At 33.2% G+C, this 19,331-nt stretch overlaps 1 protein-coding gene across 1 annotated transcript in view; it reads left to right on the forward strand.

The window, feature by feature from the left end:
• Positions 1-19,331, forward strand: part of LOC132737804 (zinc finger SWIM domain-containing protein 6-like) — a 60,971-nt gene that overhangs the window by 36,562 nt on the left and 5,078 nt on the right. Inside the window, exons 6-15 of the mRNA XM_060725151.1 lie at positions 8,183-8,333; positions 8,772-8,930; positions 9,954-10,133; positions 11,607-11,753; positions 12,959-13,111; positions 14,016-14,153; positions 14,586-14,738; positions 18,001-18,136; positions 18,385-18,536; positions 18,695-19,006. Coding sequence (XP_060581134.1) covers positions 8,183-8,333; positions 8,772-8,930; positions 9,954-10,133; positions 11,607-11,753; positions 12,959-13,111; positions 14,016-14,153; positions 14,586-14,738; positions 18,001-18,136; positions 18,385-18,536; positions 18,695-19,006 — 1,681 coding nt within the window. The remainder of the gene's footprint in view (positions 1-8,182; positions 8,334-8,771; positions 8,931-9,953; positions 10,134-11,606; positions 11,754-12,958; positions 13,112-14,015; positions 14,154-14,585; positions 14,739-18,000; positions 18,137-18,384; positions 18,537-18,694; positions 19,007-19,331) is intronic.

A 19,331-nucleotide genomic window follows, 5' to 3' on the forward strand; every position in this document is an offset into this window, starting at 1 on the left:
AGCCGGACCCAACTTGAAGGAGTATGTTTGAACAGTGCTTTGCCAGGCACTGTATCGGAAGAACAGTAACATTAGGGAAGCATTTTGTGTCCAACTTAAGTGCATTGTCCTTCTTGGAGTTCCTTTCATGAGTTTAATAATACTATAAAATTATTATACATTGGCATCATTTCTTTTACCCAATACACTTATATCAGTGTTTATCAATTTTTCTTGATCTGGCCTCTCACGCAGTAACAATTAGAAATTTTTTTTTTCTTAAAGAATATTATGGTCATTTTTTGTTGGTTTTTTTCAGTCCAAGTCTTATATAAGATTTATGTAACTGTCAAGACTTTGTCATCACCTTTGAATGTAATTCTTTTGGAAATATCAATTTTTTTCCCCTGGCAGATGATTTTCACCCGCTTCATCATGTTCCAGACCTTTCAGTTAATTACTTAGCAGTATAGCAAAATCGGCTGCAATCTTGGAACTACTTTATCTCTTGGCTATTGTCTTAAATCAAGAGAAGAGAAGTGTGTATTAGTACCCAGAAGCCATCAGGAAACATGGCGGAGGGCGATTGATTTCTTCATTAAAATGTAACTACGGAATGTTGTCGAAGATACTCAAGAATTCCGATCCAGCGACTGAGGGTCTTAAAAGCATGTCTATTGATCAAACTGGGGCTTATCTTGAGAAAATGATCTGGCTATTGTTTTCCATGGTAACCAAATTGATAGGGAAAAAAAAAGGAAATACGGCAGACAGGCCCGAGTTTTGTCCAATACAAAGCCTACTGGCTAAGACTGAAGTTGTTTCATCCTGCAAAGGGAAATAATGGGTTTTGAGAGCTTATTTATTGACGGCAAAGTCTGGTTATTGATGAATAATAAACAGACAGTGTTGTGCTCGGGGATGTTTTAAGTTACGCAGAAATCCATTTTATGCGAAGCAAACAAGGAATTGAGATAAAGGGGAAAAAATGCTATGAAGGAAATAAAAGAAAAAAATACAAAGTTTGCACTGCAAAGATATAATCTTACTGATTAAGGAAAAAAAGTGTTTTTGTACTTTTTAATCAATTGAAAGAAATGGCAAAGCAGGTCCTGGGTACATTTTGAAGTTTTTATGTATTCAATTGATGTCCGTACATTAAAATGTGTTCTTTGTCTGCCTAAAATAAAGAGCCTAGTAGTAAGACTGCTATGTTGTAAAGACTGGCCTGGCACTAAACTAGTAGCTAAGACTCCAATAGGTGTCTCAATTGTTTTGTTGTTGTTCTTGGTTTTTGGTTAAGTTTGATAAGTTTGATAAAGATACAAATTATGCAAGTTTTATGTATATTGCAGGGTTGTCATTAAGAGGCGGCAGGAGGCCAAAATGCCTGTCTCAAATGCATTATAGGCCGCCTCAAAATTAAGAAAACACTCTTTGTTATGCATGATAAAGACAGAAATGACCGCCTCAAGTTCAAAACAAACCTTCTGCAAAAAATGTTAATGACAACCCTGATATTGATCTCTCAAAGATGACATTCTAAGGTCGTATCTATAAATAACCTCTGGATTAGAACGATATGAATTTTTAGCTCGACTATTCGAAGAATATGAGAGCTATTGTAGTCGCCCCGGCGTCAGCGTCGGCGTCCGCGTCTGCGTTGGTTAAAGTTTTTGTAAAGACAAATATCTCAATTATTACTTGAGATATTCAATTGAAACTTACAATACTTATTTATAGTAACAAGGTACATCAGGTTGACAAGTTGGATAACTCTGTCTACAATATTGACAGAATTATGCCCCTTTTTAACTTAGAAATTTTGGTTAAAGTTTTTTGTAAAGTCAAATATCTCAATTATTACTTGAGATATTCAATCGAAACTTACAATACTTATTTATAGTAACAAGGTACATCAGATTGACAAGTTGGATAACTCTGCCTACACTATTGACAGAATTATGCCCCTTTGGAACTTACAAAATTTTGGTTAAAGTTTTTTTGTAAAGTCAAATATCTCAATTAATGCTTGAGGTATTCAATTGAAATTTAAAATACTTTTTTTGTAGTAACATATGTACATCAGTTTGAAAAATTGCATAACTCTGCCTGCAATATTTGCAGAATTATTTGCCCCTTTGAAACTTAGAAATTTTTGTTAAAGGTTAAAGGTCTTCAAAGATATTTACTTGAAACTTTACACATGCACTTAGGGTCATAATTGAAGGGTCATTATTGTATGTCACTGACCAAGTTCCATAACTCTATCTTGCATTAAGGCTGATTCATATCCCCTTTTCTACTTAGTCTCTTGGTTAATGTTTACATGCAAGTTTTACATATCTTAATAACTATAAAAGATATTTATTTAAAACTTCACATATGCATTTAGGATCATAATTGTAGGTCACTGACAAAGATCCATAATTCTGTCTTGCATTTAGGCTGATTTTTCTCCCCTTTTTCAACTTAGAAATTCATGGTAAGCTGTTATCTCAATAACTACTGAAGGGTTTGTGCCTTTTTTTGGACAATTTTATGCATTCATAATAATAAAGCAGTGATTTACTTGATAAAACATCTTAATAACAAGCCTTTGTACCTTTTCTGTCAAATTTATGTATTCATAGGTAATTAGTATTATTATACTCAATAAAACACCCTTGTGACATTACCTTCCGAATAGTCAAGCCAATACTGTATAATTAGACTCTCTCTAAGGCCCATAAAATGAATTTATAAATAAAAATTAGCCCTTTTGTGAACTTAAAAAATGTAACATTATCAAGGCTCTTTCACTATCAAGCACTTAGAATAGTCGAGCGTGCTGTCCTTCCGACAGCTCTTGTTATATATAAGTGATGGACAGGTTTCAAATTTTTGTCAGTAACTCGTGTTTCAAGTTTAAAAGTATTTTCAGAAAATCGCTATCACAGTCATTGTTCTTAAACGTGATTGTGAAGATAACAAATGAAGATCATTTATAAACCAGGCCACTTTTCCAAAAATTTTGGGAAAAAAGCATTGTAAAAAGTCCAAATTGGGAATTTTTGAGGGACTATCTCTGAAACTGTTGAACATAATGTATAAAAAATAGTAGCATTTAATGCTTTAATACTTTTGTATTGATATTTTCTTGTGAGATACTCTTTTGAACAAAATACTTCTCTTGCAAACAAAATCAACAATATTTATGCAGACTGACTACTTGGAAGTTTTTGCTTCTCAGTTGGGTAAGAAACCCATACTGATTGGCATTTGGACTCAGGGTCTCTACTGGTACCAATATTGTGGAAACATGATTGTGACTTGGTAAAGACTTGAACCCCAACCCCTAGGCTAAGAGGCAGACACCTTACCACAGAACTGGATTCTGTATTGATTGTTAAATGGCATTACAAGGTACTTGACGTTCAAACTGATTAGCATTTCATTTTAAAGTGATTAAATTACTGTGCAATGATAACAAAATTGGATACGTCAACTATTAATTCTTATTTGCCATGATACTGTGAAATGACAAATTGAGGGGAAAAAAATAGGATGGGTAAAAAAAAATGAAATAATATTATAACCATTTTATACTTAATGTTTAATGTATTAAATTCATAAGGGTAAAAAAGAACCACACAGTTTGTAAATGTCTGCAGTATACTTGTTGAATAGATGAATACAATTTTTGATTCTGTTGTGATGGAGCAGCCATTATATTCAAATCCCAATTTTCCTTTCTAGAGACTTTAAAAGACTGGCTTGTGCTGGGAATAAGAAACTAGAATTAAAGGACAGATTCAGTTGCACATTTCAATCTCTTTTCATGAATTATTTGTCAACTTTGTTCTAAGACATTGTTTCAGGGTATGGGGTTTCGTAAAATATTATGGTTTCTGTTTAATATCTCTCATTTTTGCCCCTTGCAATCGTAAACCTGCATGTGTCTGTTTACAGTTTTAATTGCAAATTCTCAAATTAAGTTTAATTGAAAATCAAAACGTAGGCTCTGTCGACATTTCTGGATAATTGATTCTTCTTGACAAGTTAGTTAAATTACATGTTTGTTGAGTCCCCGGAGAGACAGGATTTCTGTCAACCCCCGTTGAAGTTACACATTGTTAAATCAGTAATCTAGAAATATTATTTCCATCATCTCCCCGTGCTTCAAGACGGAGGCAGAGACGTAACTGAGATGTAATCGAAGAAAGGCTTCTTTTGTCAGGAAACATTGGTTTGCAGATGTTAAAATTCTTCTTCGAAGTCTTTTATTTCATGGTTGTTATTGATTATAGAGGAGATGATTTTACTTTACCGTTATCCTCATTAGTAATTTTATTATTGAAGGGAATAGTTTTCGCTCCACTTATAAGGGCTCATTTATGTTCGGGGAAAAAATTAGCATTAAGAAGCTCTCATTCATGAAGATTGTCCTGTCAGTGAGGAACGAAGTGTTCCATTATGGATTTTTTGTCACAGGGAATGTAAGAAATGAGGGCAATTATTTTTGAAAAGAGTTATTGTTCTTTCCTCCAGTTAATATTCATTATTGAAGGTTTGAATGCAAGTCATAAATCGAAGAACGCAAGGAACAACCGTTTAAGAGAGTAATGCCATTGTGCCTCGGAGAGATATATAATTGGCTTCTTAAGCTGAAGTAAAAAAGGTTAATACAAGATGTGAAGAATTTCATGATTTGTTTTGAGGAATCTTGACCAATGTAGACAATTGTTTGGTTTTTAATAATGCTGGCATAGACTGTTGAAAAGAATAAATTAGGTATCAGTCCAACTTCTATTTATATTTCTGTCATTTTCATTTCAGTGCTCTTTTTATTTGCTTTTAACTCCAGAAGATATATGTAGATGAATATTGACTGTGTTTTGAATATAGGTATTAAAAGACTGATAAATGAACAAAGCAAAAGGGGGTTTAAATGAACTAAAAATTTATGTTTCCATACTAGTCGACCATTCCATGATGGTGGTTTGCTCATAATCCAGCAATAAAGAGCTTTCCTGTCTGAGCCTGCAGTGTGACCAGTCTATAATATGAACTGCTTCAAAAATTTTAGCTTTTGGACATTGAATTCTTGTATTTTATCTCTGGTAAGCCCAAAATTTAGAGCAGATCTAATAATTATTACAAATATAAATAGTGTGGTAAATGTTTAATATATTCGAAGATACGCTACCTTCCATGTTACCCACCTGACCCGATTTATGGCCTGTACGTGTTACAGTATCAATACCTTGTAATCGGCACTTCACTACGTAATTGAACACAAAAGGTTTAAGGAACATATAACAAAAAGGTGTTTATATGATCGAGATAAAACATTGATTATTTTGCATGAAAGGATGTTTGAGTCGATTATTTAAGCTAAACTTTATATGGCGTATCAAAAATGGTATTCGGGGCTCAAAGAGAGAGTAGCCAATGCACCAAGATTGCCGGCTGATAAATTTCGAATGACTTGCGATTTCAATGAGTTTCGAGAGTAACGTAATATTTGCGGTTTTATGTCCATATTAGTAAGGTTATTGAAACGGAAACATTATTTAAAGTTTTCAATAGCAGATGAAAACGATCTGTTGTGAAATCTTACAATTGTGTTGTTGCACATTTGTGTGCGTGTTCCTTTTTGTTCTGTCTGAAGAGATGCAGTATTTCCCTTTTGAAAGAAATGCATAAAACCTCCTGGAAAATCTTGATTAGTTACTATAAACAAAAAGCATAGAAAAGCTGTGCTTGATTTATTATAAATGTTGTTTTTGTTACAATGATTGTTCATTGTTTTGCTGGGGAGTGCTTGATTGGCTGAGGTGAATAAATTCTTGATGGGAACCAGATCAAATGGTGCTAGAAATGAAAACAGGGAAAATAAATTGTCAGATTTTATTTCTCTGTTCCTTGAAGTCACACTATATTTTAGCTGTAAGGTTTTAAAAACAAATATACTTGTGTTTATTTCATTGATATAGTTCATGATAGAAGGAGAAAAGTTCATACATTACAGTGTACAACACTGTGGAAATCTTGCTAAGAAAATTTAGTTTTTGCTATTTTATCCTTTTTTTGGTTTTCTTTGTTTCAGTTGTGGAGATAAGCTGATTACTTTGCTATGGTAGTATTTATAATATATGAATAATTAAGCAACTATGAAGTATATTTAAAGTATGGTAAATATGTTAATGTAAATAAGCCTACAATTGCCCTCCCAGAACTAAATGTAAGTTCAGTACTGTAACTAAGTATTTGAGAAATGCATCTGAAATGTACATATTTCTCTTTTTTTCACTGCAATTGAACAATTTTTTAATTTACATATTTGAATTTATGACTGAAATTACACTAAAAAAAGCTACCTTGATAGTCATTAATTTAAGTAATTTTAGATCAACAGATAGATTAATAGTTTCAATTAGACAAGTTATTTTGTTGTTTTTTAACGAAATCCACAAAGCTTGTTTGATATACAAGTGACTCAGTATGTTGTTTTAAGTGTATTTAGATTAAAGAACAAGCTTTTCAGTTGTTTACATTGCTATGAGTTTGTTTTTGCATTTGAATTATTTGAAAATGTTATAAATCAAAGTCCAATTGGTTGAGTCATCATGAAGATTTGATAGACGAGGGGCAATTTCTTTGTTTTCATACAAATAACGTAGAACTTCTTATGTTCGTGCATCGGGACTGAAATAATGCATTATATACGCTGATTTGTAAAGTGATTTAAACAGAATAAAGAAATCATTAATCTGCGAATTGCTATGCCACTGTTAAATTTTGAATGCATTTTGGTTTAAGTATGTGTAAAAACGAGGTAGGTTTGATTAAGCGACGGGATGTAATGGCCTCGAAGATAAATATTTAATCGCAAACTGTAATGTTGATACACAACAAATAGTGTAATTGTAAGCATGAAAATTAATGCCGATGAGTAAACAGGCTTTTGTGTAAATTTGTAATAAGGTTTTGTGTAACGCGGCGACACATAGATTGATTATTCCGAATAGAACATAGATAGGATAAAATATTACGATTGTTTTGTCATAGTCAACTTTAAACCATAGACCTGTGGGAAATTGCAGACTAAAAGGCATTGTGAAGTTGGGTTTTGAAAAAGCTTTTGAAATGGTAGAAATATATTAAAAAAGTCCTGAATGACTAATGCAAAGGAGATAAGGGGGAGAAACTAGACAAACTGAAACATTAGTATTAATGAGTGGGTTATGTTGAAACTGAGATATATGTAATAGAAAGAGCATCGAAACATGAGGCTAACTGATTTGTACGAGGGGGTGTAGCCCCCGAGTATAAATCAGATTGCCGAGTGTTTTGATGTTCTTTCTCTTTTGTATCATAGTCAAACATAAAAACACGTTCCCTGATACCACAATATGAAACCCCACAAAAAAGTAACCAATGCACGAGCATCTGAATATGATATTTCCATCGATATCCCTTTCTCTGTCGTCACAATATGTAAACCCCGGACAAAATGAACCAATCAATGGGCATGCTCTTGAGTGTGGGTAACTAATACCTGCTCTACAGTTAATGCACTGTGCATGTATATGTATACGATTTAACTCTGTCACATTTTCAACAGAAATGTCCCCAAACTATGATACAAAGATTGGTAAATGAATACGTTTGAATTTCTAATCAAAATTTGATCCAAGAAATGTACAATTCAATTGTATAAAATTAAACTATTTAAGAAGCTACGCAATAAAGACTGTTACGAGTACATTTACTTACACTCGCAATATGTGTTTTTAGTAGAGGAACATCTGCACCTAAATTGTGTTCTTCTGATGTATTTACTTACTTACCTTAGGGGCACACTGCTTCTTTATTTAAGGTGTTTTGAAATACGTTATTAAATGTATTTACTTTTACACTGGAAGTTACAAACAAACAAGCTTAAGTGTTATTTCGTTTGACTTGAAGCGGTCTCGATTTTTTTCTTGCTTTAGAAAACAGTGAATGTTCTTGTAGTAAAAATTGGTGAATACTGGAAGCAGTCATGTTTTATGTATATTTTAGAAAAAGGCTATACTTAGAAATGGAAAAGCAAACATTAGAATAAAGGTCATAAATACAAAACCTGCATGGATTTACCAGGTCACTGACTGTCCAAATACTAAAAAATTGTTTATGTAAATGAAATATATTTCAAATTACTTTTATTGTTTTACAGGTACGAGAAATGTTGCAAGCAAAAGATTCCAATGGTGCTAGAATGTTACGTCTCATCACGGAACAGTTTCTGGCAGATCCTCGACTTGTTGTTTGGAGAACGCAGGGGACTCAGATGAATGACAAGTGCAGACAACTCTGGGATGAACTTGGTAAAAGATTTGACTGTTCGCTGTAAAGCTAGCAAAGATAATATTTTCGAATTTTAAATAATTCTGCACTAAGCTAGACACAGAAATATTTGCATTTTTTGTTCAAGCAAGTGCACTGTATGGCCCTTGTTACAAAGAGGTCTAGTGAATGTAGGTAGTTCAATGATTTTAAAAGTAAGGTTGAAAGTTAATAAAGTTTTTGCAGTCTTACACTGTAATAGTTGTTTCTTACATCTTTAAAAAAAAAAAAAATAAAACATCAAGGTGATAAAATTCCTTGTCATTTACATGTTAACACATAACAATTTTAAATTTTGATTTGGCGTTTGCAATGTGGGCATGATTCGTATACTGTTACAGTTTTAACACCTGGTACCGCATCACTAAATGCAAAGAAAAATTCCAGTCGTATATAAAATTAAAATTGTTCTATTTAAGGTGCACTATGGGTCTGTGTGGTTTTAAACCCCAATTCCAGTTGTGCCGAGAAGGAGCAGTGGCAACAGCTGCTGGAACAATGGTCTTCCAATCAAGTCTGTCCTCTAGAAGATGCAGATAGCCGAAATATGATCACACATATAGGTGCAAATAATTTAGGTAATGTTGTTTTTTTCTCCTGCCGTCTTTGTAATTTTTCCTTTCTCTTATTTTTGTATTTATATGTCATACCAACACTGTGAAAGCCGCATGGGAACTTTCTTAACTTTACTGGTGGAGAGTGACTTCTGTTGCCTGTTTGTGCCCCCGTATAAATTGCCTGTTTGTGCCCCCATATAAATTGTCTGTTTGTGCCCCCATATAAATTGTCTGTTTTGCGCCCCCATTTAAATGGCCTTTTTGTGCCCCCATATAAATTGCCTGTTTTGCACCCCCATTTTAATTGCCTGTTAGTGCCCTCATAAAAATTGCCTATTTGTGACGTATGACAATGCATGTAGGGGCACCTGTAGTCTTGCCCCATCAGTAGTGCTGATAAAAAAAGATGACCAGTTTTTGTTAGCTAGCCTCCTTACTAAGAGAGTGTCCCTTACCAAAATTGGAACCTACATAAATACAGGGCAAGTGATCTCAATACTAATAAACTAAGTTAACCCTCTTTTGTTATGTCTAGAAATATAGCATCTTTAAGTTATCTAAAATGAGGTGGGCATAATCTAGTGCATATTAAATATTTTCAATGTAATGTATGATAAAATTTCAGGTCGATATTACAAATAAAATTTTTGTGTATGTGTGTCACTTGGAAGTTGTTTACTGATAGATGAATAACACACATTTCTTATTGTGTAATGCTAGATAAAAAGCACATGTTTTATTGTGTGATACAGTCTTAGCTTGGCATAAAGTAAATACATTAGGTGAGAAGTAAATATATTAGGTGATAAGTAAATACATCAAGGTGGTCATGTATATATTGTATAACATTGCCTCTTTAATAGATATTACATGTATTCAGTTGAAAAACAAGGTACATTACAAACAGGGTTCAATGCTTGATCGAAAAACTAAGGACTCGTAACAAATTGTTTTTAGAGAAATTCAGATTATTTATTTATGTAACTTTTCATTAATTTCTTGACTTTACATTGAATTATGAATATTTTTGATTTTTCTACACAGGTGCTGCATTAAATCCTCAGCCAGTCCGAGCACGAACAATATTTCAAAGAGCCCTAGAAGCAAGCAAGCTTACGTGGCGTGACAAACACCTACAGCTGATTTTACGGCATGACCTTGACATTGATGAAGCTGACAAGGACACAGATATGTTTGACTGTAGAGGCATTCCATTATGGCATGGTCAGTATTTATATATGAGCCACGTCAGGACAAAACCAGCATAGTGCGTTTGCGACCAGCATGGATCCAGACCAGCCTGAGCACCCGCGCAGTCTGATCAGGATCCATGCTGTTCGCTAACAGTTTCTGTACTTGTAATAGGTTGGTAAGCGAACAGCATGGATCCTAATCAGATCCTAATCGGATGCGCAGGCTGGTCTGGGCAAACCCACTATGTTGGTTTTGTTGTGATGCGGCTCATATATATGTATTCTTTTGGATAATGTGTTAGAGGTTATATAAGCGAACAATTCAAGGCAAATTGGTTCTACCGTTATAACGTTTAACTTCTTTGACTGAAGCCTTAACAATCAGTATAGAGCTAGGCCAACTTGAAAGTCCTTGCAGTCTGACTAGGTGCTATTTTATTGGTCGACTAACTTAAAAAAATTTCATTTTATTTTTTATCCCAAAGTTAATAATGACCAAACAAATAAAGATTATGCATCAATTTATTTTTAGGAAGTTCCAGCCGGCCAGCAATTCAGTTTGCATGAATTATAAGACATCAAATTTGTAATAGGTTTATTATCAATGTTACCATGCTATGAGAAAGGATAGTTTTCATTATCAGTTTCTTGTTATATTCACGTTTAAAAAAATGTGAGTTCCTACACTCAGTACTATAAGAGAGTTACTTCTGAGGTAAAATGTCAATGCTTTATATACTGTTTGCCCCTGAAACATCGCAATCTAAAGTAATGGAAAACTTTTAACCTTTTCTCAGTGAATTTTATGCCCTAAACCTGATCAATTGTTTGTTTGATATGATTTGATGTCTAGTTCAGCTGTTGCCCATACAGATTGCAAGGAAAAGCATTTTGTAATACTGCAGATTTGTAACATAAATTTTCATTGAATAATCATGATGTTTATGTAGTCTGTATACGCAGTTACTATCAATTTTTGAAGTAATTTTCTTGAAATAAAGCTATTCTGCTTACTATTATTATTTTACTATGAATATGTTATAAAGCAGTTTGTAATACTGCACATTTGTAATGTCACTTTTCATTGGATAATTGTGACGTTTATATAGTTTATATATATTGCTGCTGTCAATTTATGAAGAAATCTCTTTTTTTCCTTCTAAAAAAGGAAGTTTGTTGTATTATAAATTAGTGACAGGTTATATAGCCATATTTAAAAGGTTGTTTACAATATAACCCTCACCTATGCCAACAGCTCTTTATATAGGGCCATATAACCTGTTCAAAATCTTTATAACTAATAGTATTAATGGTTGTTCTCAATATTACATAGGTTGTGTAAGCTTACAACTATTTATACTTAGCCATATAGCCCATCAGATATCTTTATGACTAAAAATATAGGAGAAAAGATGGTTGGTTGAGGCAATATACTTTAATTCAGTGTAATCATTTAAGTTTTGTTAACACATGATAGTAATCTTGTGTTATTTTTATGTTACAGAGCATTTACCAACAGCTTGTGCTCGAGTTGATGCATTGCGTTCCCATGGTTACAGTAATGAAGGTCTACGATTGGCTGTTGTGATCGTGCAAACGTTAAAACATCAGCAGCTGATCAACCACAAGAAACATCAAATAGAGTTGGAAGGTAAGATACAAGTTTGATTGATATTTTGTTAATAACATGATATCTTGTTAATAACATGACGGAAAAGTTCTTGTCGTGAGGATATCCTTTGCCAAACGGTTAAGCTCACTGAAACACTGAATCCATTCCTGGAACCAACCTGTAATAAGCACTGAGTGTTAAGTTTCTGGCTCATGGAAACAACAGTGTTTAAACTTAAGCAGCCAGGAATCCTTTTAGTACTAGTCTGACGTGTTAACCACTCGGCCATGCTGCCACTCTGCCGAGCGGTTAATGTTTTTTACCTAATTTTAATTTCCCTCCCTTTTGTTGGCTTAGGTCCTTTAAATGAGCCGCGTCACGACAAAACCAACATAATTGGTTTGCGACCAGCATGGATCCAGACCAGCGTGCGCATTTGCGCAGTCTGATCAGGATCCATCCTGTTCGCTTACAAACGCTATAACAAGTAGAGAAACTGAAAGCGAACAGCATGGATCCTGATCAGAATGCGCGGATGCGCAGGCTGGTCTGGATCCATGCTGGTTGCAACGCATTATGTTGGTTTTGTCATGACGCGGCTCAAATATTCTTTCATATGATGAAGCTGTTCAGCTTTCTTGGAAGGTTGGTGGTTATTCTCTGATGCCTACTCACATCTGAAATAATGCAAAGATAGTCATTAAAAGTATTGTTTTCTCCAGTAAAGCTGGACAAATTTGACCTAAAGTGGCAATCTTAAAATACAAGTTGAAAGAATACCTTGTAACTTTAAAAAAAGATTTGAAAATTAGAAGAAAATGTACATGTAGGGTTTAAAGTACTTCATATGAAAATGTCATGTCAAAAGCAATGCATGTTATTAAAAATATTAAAAAAAATGTATAAAAATTCGATGGAGAAATGGCAATAAAAATTTGTCAGACATAGATCTTTTATTTTGTTTGCCTTTCATTCACCTTGTTAATTTATACATGTACTGGAATACTAATAAACACCTATGTAACTTCATATTTTCTATATTTAGAGTGAACTTTGCAAGTGTTTCATAAAGAAGAAAGAAATTTCAGTGGTTTTTTTTTTTCAAAAATGAGTTGAAAAATAGAATGAGATAGAAATATATTTCCTAAATTTGGAAAAAAAATAAATAAATCTTCCTTGTCAGGAAGAACAACAACAAAAAGTTTGCAGTATAAATAAAAATATTTCACTTTTTATCTTTTTAGGTATGCCAAGCACTAGTCGAGGGTCTGGGACTTCATTTTTAGTTCAGACCAACATGGAAGCTTGGGTTGGACACCCACTAGATCCAGTCAGTGTATTGTTTGACACTCTACTGGAGGCCTCAAAAGCACAAGAGGAATGCCCTCAAAATCTAGGTATGTCAACTGTTCAGGGTCACATGACTTATTTTCTTAACCTTTAACCTGATGGGACGAAAAGTGATTTGCTTTCACCATCTTTATAATAGCCAGGCCTCGCCATCTGATCAGCCTGTATACTGCTGCTTGCTCATTATTTTGTATTTTGAATTTGAATTCCCTTAATAATTAAATGGATTGTTCCAAATTTCATTGACTGTTCCAAATTAAAAGTATTTTAAAGTCAAAAGTTAGTTGTGAAAAAGAGCAAGTAACACAAAAACAGTTTTATCTCTTACCATGCTAAAATTTCAAATGGTCTTGTCCATCATTCAATATTGATGGGAAGATGATGGACAAGTCCATTTAAGATATTATGAAATATTAACAAATAATGGAAAGGAATTGACCCACCTAACAAATAATTAAAGGGAAGTGACCCACCTAAAATAATACTAATAATGCATATTGAAGGGAAGTAACCTAACTTAAGGTTATAAATAGTTGAACAAAGAAACCCACATTACGGAAGGGAAGTGTGTCTTTTTGTGTTATTTCTGGCATACGTACACATTTATGAATTCATTATTCACCATTCTGACTAGACTATTTACTATTAGCTGAATAATTTTAGTACTTTGATATAGAAATCCTTTCAATTACTATAAAGAGAGTTCCAAGGTCAAAGTACATTTCACAGTGCAAGACATTAACGAATTCAACACAAAGTCCAGGACATTGCACAAATTCAACACTAAGGGTAGGACATTTTACAAAATCAATTCAAAGTGCAGGACATTTCACTAATTCAGTTCAAAGCACTAGACATTTCACAAATTCAATTCAGTGGAGTCTAGGTCATAAAACCTTGCACAGCACTTACTGGAATGTAACATCCAATATTTGTTTATTTTATTTACAGATCCCCTAAGCAGTAGGTTATTCTTCAATGAGAATGGATCCAGCTGCCTTCCAGTTCGATATGTTCACAAAATAATCCCTGGTCACTGTGACAACAGCGAGTCCTACCTTACGCTGGCGTTAGAGGTAGCATTGATAGGTATGTGGTATTTATGACTTTACAAAATATCTAGGTTAGCAGGTAGCACTCCATTGGCGACTTTTCATGTGTTGGGAAAACCTGGACATCATCAATGATACAGCTCCTGCGGGGGACTTGTTAACTTTTTCTGAAAGTTTCGGCCTTTTAATATTAAATGAAAACGTGCAATTTTTTTTAAATTGATTGTCTTTAAAAAGTATTTATTGGAGGAACTATTTTCTTTTCTTATTTGCTTTGCTGACAAACATGTTCCTTCATACAACACCAGTACTGGTTAGTTCCAACAAGACTTAAGATTTGATTAGATAATCATGGTTGAAGAGTGAAATAATTTTGTTTCCAAGGCCTAGCATGCCTTTAAATAGCTTATTTATATTAATAAATAAATGATAGGTTGTTTTATAACTTTTCTATGTTTGAACGTTGTAGGTTTGGACCAGCAGAGAAATATGCCAACAGGGTTGTACGCCCAGGAGAAAACTTGTAAACAGGAGGAGAAGTTACTGGCCAAATTGCAAGCTCTTGAACTAGATGCAACTTTAGTGAAAGTTTTGTGTAAACAGTGTGTTCAAATGCTTGATGGTAAGAGATTTACATACGTTTTTTAAAGTAAGAAACATCGGATAATACATATAGCGCTGTAACACAAGTTGCCTCCCTGTTTTTATTAGATAGAGCAATATGGTGATGTTTAAACTCATAAAATTTCGCTATATTTTCTTTATATTTTGTTTGGATGTATTTTATGAAGTAAGACTCAAAACTGCTCAAAAGTCAGTCATTGCTATAAAAAAATCAAGTGAGACGGGTGTTTGCTTACAAACCTTGTGATATATATTACTTCAGGCTTTCCGATCATCTTCCACCTTCCCCCATTAAACATCAAAACATTAAAACATCAGTGATTTTTTTTTGCAATTTTCAAAACAGCCTGTAGCTTTCTGAAGCAGGATAATTAAGAAAAAGAGGAAAATCTGAAATCCAACACCTGAGAGTGGAATTTACCCACACATTTTATAAAATTTCAATGTCAATTAAATTTACCATGCATGATACATAGTAGAGGCAGGCTATCTATATAGGGACAGCTTTTTGTCTTTCAGTAAAGATATGCTAGCTAATATAAGTCAACTGTGCTGTTAAGTCATGGTTCTAGAAAGATTGTGCATAGGGAATTTTAGGGGAAAATATAGATATTTAGGGGGAAATGATATCTATTTTGGGCTAGGGGAAGTTATTCAGCTGTAAAAGATAATGGGAATAAAGTCACTTAATGGTATATTAAAGACTGTATCACATACTAGTATTGTATTTTATATGGTTTTTTGTTCCGATTGAAAGATGCATAGCATTGTTTTAAAAGTACTGAAAACTATATGGTAGTTCTGAAGTCGAAAGGTTATTTATTGTTTACCTCAGTTTGTGGAGAGTGTTAATGGAAGGAAAGTCTCGGTGTAAATTCAATAAGCATATTACATCATAAATGCGTCAGTTTGTTATTGGTGATAATTTTCACTAAGTGTTGACTTCTTTTGAATGTTTTGAACATGACAGATATCCTTTATCAAAATAAAGTCTTCTAGTTTTAGAATAGTGTTTAGAAGTCAAAACATGTTCGGTATAGAGAACAGTCTTCAAGCAAAATATTCTAGCATACTAGATCTTCAAATTGGGATTTGATATTTACTTTTAAAGGCCCATAATGTATTTTAAATTTTTATTTCTCTAAAACAATTTTTGGTTTTTCGTTACAGTTTCCAAGAACTTATTCATTTGCTATATACATGAACTATCTGTTCCTTCTGTAGCTCTGTTGGCAATTTGTATCATTATAGTGAATTAGTATTTTGTATGAAAGTCAAAATACTGCTTTGTTTACATTTTGCTACCTTTACAACATATAACTACATGTTCAGTGCTTCTATTTTCAATTGTAATACATGTACATCTAGCATGCTCTTAAACCTTTATTTAACCATGTTTGACATTCCTAAAGAATATAAAATATGGATTTTTGAGGCATAATGTGCCTTTAAAAGAATCAAACATTGGCTTGTTTTTGAGCTATCATGTCACTCCATATAAGAGTCCTTACCAATCCTGTTATTCTTGTGTTGGTTGTGATCGAATTTTTTGCAAGCCCATTTGTATGTTAATCAATGCGTCAGTTTGTTATTGGTGATAATTTTCACTAAGTGTTGACTTCTTTTGAATGTTTTGTACATGACAGATATCCTTTATCAAAATAAAATCCTAATTTTAGAATAGTGTTTAGAAGTCAAACATGTTCGGTATAGAGAACAGTCTTCAAGAAAAACATTCTAGCAAAAGGTTGATTTGAGATTTACTTTTAAAGGCCCATAATGTATTTTAGATTTTCGTTACAGTTTCCAAGAACTTACTCATTTGCTATATACATGAATTATCTTTTGCTTCTGTAGCTCTGTTGGCAATTGGTATCATTGAAGTGAATTAGTATTTTGTATGAAAGTCAAAATACTGCTTTGCTACCTTTGCAACATATAACTACATGTTCAGTGCTACTATTTTCATTTGTAATACATGTACATCTAACATGCTCTTAAACCTTTATTTAACCATGTTTGACATAATATAAAATATAGATTTTTGAGGCATAATGTGCCTTTAAAAAAAGAGAATGACATTGACTTGTTTTTGAGCTATTATGTCACTCCATATAAGAGTCCTTACCAATCCTGACATCCTGTGTTTGTTGTGTAAGAATTTTTTTTTCACGTTTTTTTGTGCTATTTTTAGCACTAAGCGTATGGCGGACCAGAAACAAATATATTTTTGTGCCTTGGAAACAATGTTTGTCACAAATGATAGTTATATTTTAGGTGCCAGCCTTACTTTTGTTAGCAGTTACATGTATATTTTAGGTGCCAGTCTTATTACTTTTGTTAGCTTGTAATGCTTATACAGTGTAACTTATGAATTCCGGAACTTCTAAAATCTGGAAACTTCTGAAATTTGAACATTTTTCAGGATCCCGAAATTTCTCCTGCTTTCTATATAATTAAGACCTCTGAATTACAGAACTTCTAAATTCTGAATTCTGAACAATTTTCTGGTAAATTTTTTATTACATCAATTCAAATTTACTTCCAAAATCCGGAAATGAAAAGGTGTGAAGGAAGGAATATGATACTGGTCAGTATCTTCCAATTAGCAATTAAAATTGAAGGTGTGGGGTTTTGTCCACTCTATAAAATTCAGGTGTGAGGTTTTGTCAACTCTATAAAATTTTGAGGTGTTGGGTTTTGACATGTGGGGTTTTGTCCTACATTCATTATAACCATTTATCTTTACACCTATTAGAATCATAATCTGTCCAGCATGTCAAACACTTGATTATAGTGAAGTTTGAAAATAAAAAGACTGAGAAGTATAATGAGATGAAAACAAAGATTAAAGATTAATAGCTGTTACTACGTGAAATATACTAAAGGTTAAATTGTGAAAATTAACATTATGCTATTGTATCAACAAATTCAGTTATAGATTACAAAGATATTTAATATAAGTATAAACTTGTCCTATAAAAGTCCTATAACTTTGCCATTTTATGAATTTAATCAGCTTCATATATTTTTCATCATGTCTTCTTAAATATTTGTTTATTGTTTCTACTTGTTCATATAATTCTGAACTTCTGAATTTCGGAAACTTTCAAATTTTGTACTTTTTGGCGAGTCCCAAAGTGTTTGGTTTTCAGAAGTTACACTGTATTGTTGTAGATTGTTAGATCCAGATATATTTTAAGATCATGAATGGCCTTCATTATTTATGAAAACAACTAAATGATGTGCTTCTATTTCAGGTGGTCCTACTTGTGGGTTAGGTATGGGAATTCACACTGAGAGTTATCCCATGCACACTTTTGCAAAATATCTGTTCAACAGTTTACTTACACATAATGAGGATTTGGCATACAGGATCGGTCTGAGGGCATTAAGGTTTGTATTATTTGTAATTTCCCATAATTACTTTGCCTATTATCAGCGACATTATTTTCTTCCGGCTTTTATTGTTTTCTGAATATATTTTGTTATACTTACGTCAAAATTTGAATTAAGTAGCATTTTTAAAACACGAAACTTAAAAAACGACAAAAATTGCATGCGTTAGGGCCTTTGATATTTTAATTAAATTGTAGACATAAAATAGACCAATGCTGTAATTAAAATGATATATTTACTTATAGATTACCAGTATTAGAGAACACGGAGGAGTTGGACGATGGTCTCAATAATGTAGGATCGGTGGTGTTGTCAAGGTTTCCGCGGTGGTTTATTCTAGGGCACGTTGAGGGACAGCAGTGTGAACTGGCCTGTACTCTTCTCAATGCAGCCAAAGGTAAAGTTTATGTTGTAAATAAAATTTAGAAGAAAATTTTCGCATTGAATTTAAAATTATGCCTCCTTCTTTTTTTTTCATTTTATTGAGGTAAAGGTCTTTTTAGACACTGCATAGTTTGTTAACAAGAAAATTATTAATTTTGCTGTATATTTCAGGGTCACCCGCAAGATTGCAAACAGTATTAGAGGCGGCTCAGCGGCATATTCATAGCTCCTCCCAACTATTCAAACTAGCACAAGATGCATTTAAAATAGCCACGCCCCCTGACAGTCCCAAACATTTACCTGCGTTGAAATCTGCTTACGAGCTCGGGTTGCAGGTCATGAGAATGACTCTGATGACGATGAATTGGCGTCGACGGGAGATGGTACGCTGGTTGGTGACGTGCGCTACTGAGGTTGGAATTCAGGCATTGATGTCAATTATGCAAAATTGGTATACTCTATTTCAGCCCATAGAAGCAACTGGTAGGTGTAATTTTTTATCATCTTATATGTAAGATATATATAGAAGTGGAAAAAACATTGCTTTAAACTTCTTCTTTCCATTCAGTTTTTTTTAAACATTTTTAGCATATTGAGGTAAATGTTAAATGTTTCGAAAAGGTGTTTACTTGTTTGCTTAGTGATTAAGATATGTAACTGTCAAGTTCTCAACACAGATCAAACATCCAGGTCTCCCTAGAATCACAATCATGTTTCCTCGTACGGCATTCATACTGGTTAGTTCAAGAAGACAGGCTCATGATTTGTTCAAATAATTTGCATGTCATGCTAAAATGATTATTTTTAA

The sequence above is a fragment of the Ruditapes philippinarum genome, unplaced genomic scaffold (genome assembly GCF_026571515.1).
Source record: "Ruditapes philippinarum isolate M1 unplaced genomic scaffold, ASM2657151v2 ctg3286_1_1_1_1, whole genome shotgun sequence".
Classification (NCBI taxonomy): Eukaryota; Metazoa; Mollusca; class Bivalvia; order Venerida; family Veneridae; genus Ruditapes; species Ruditapes philippinarum.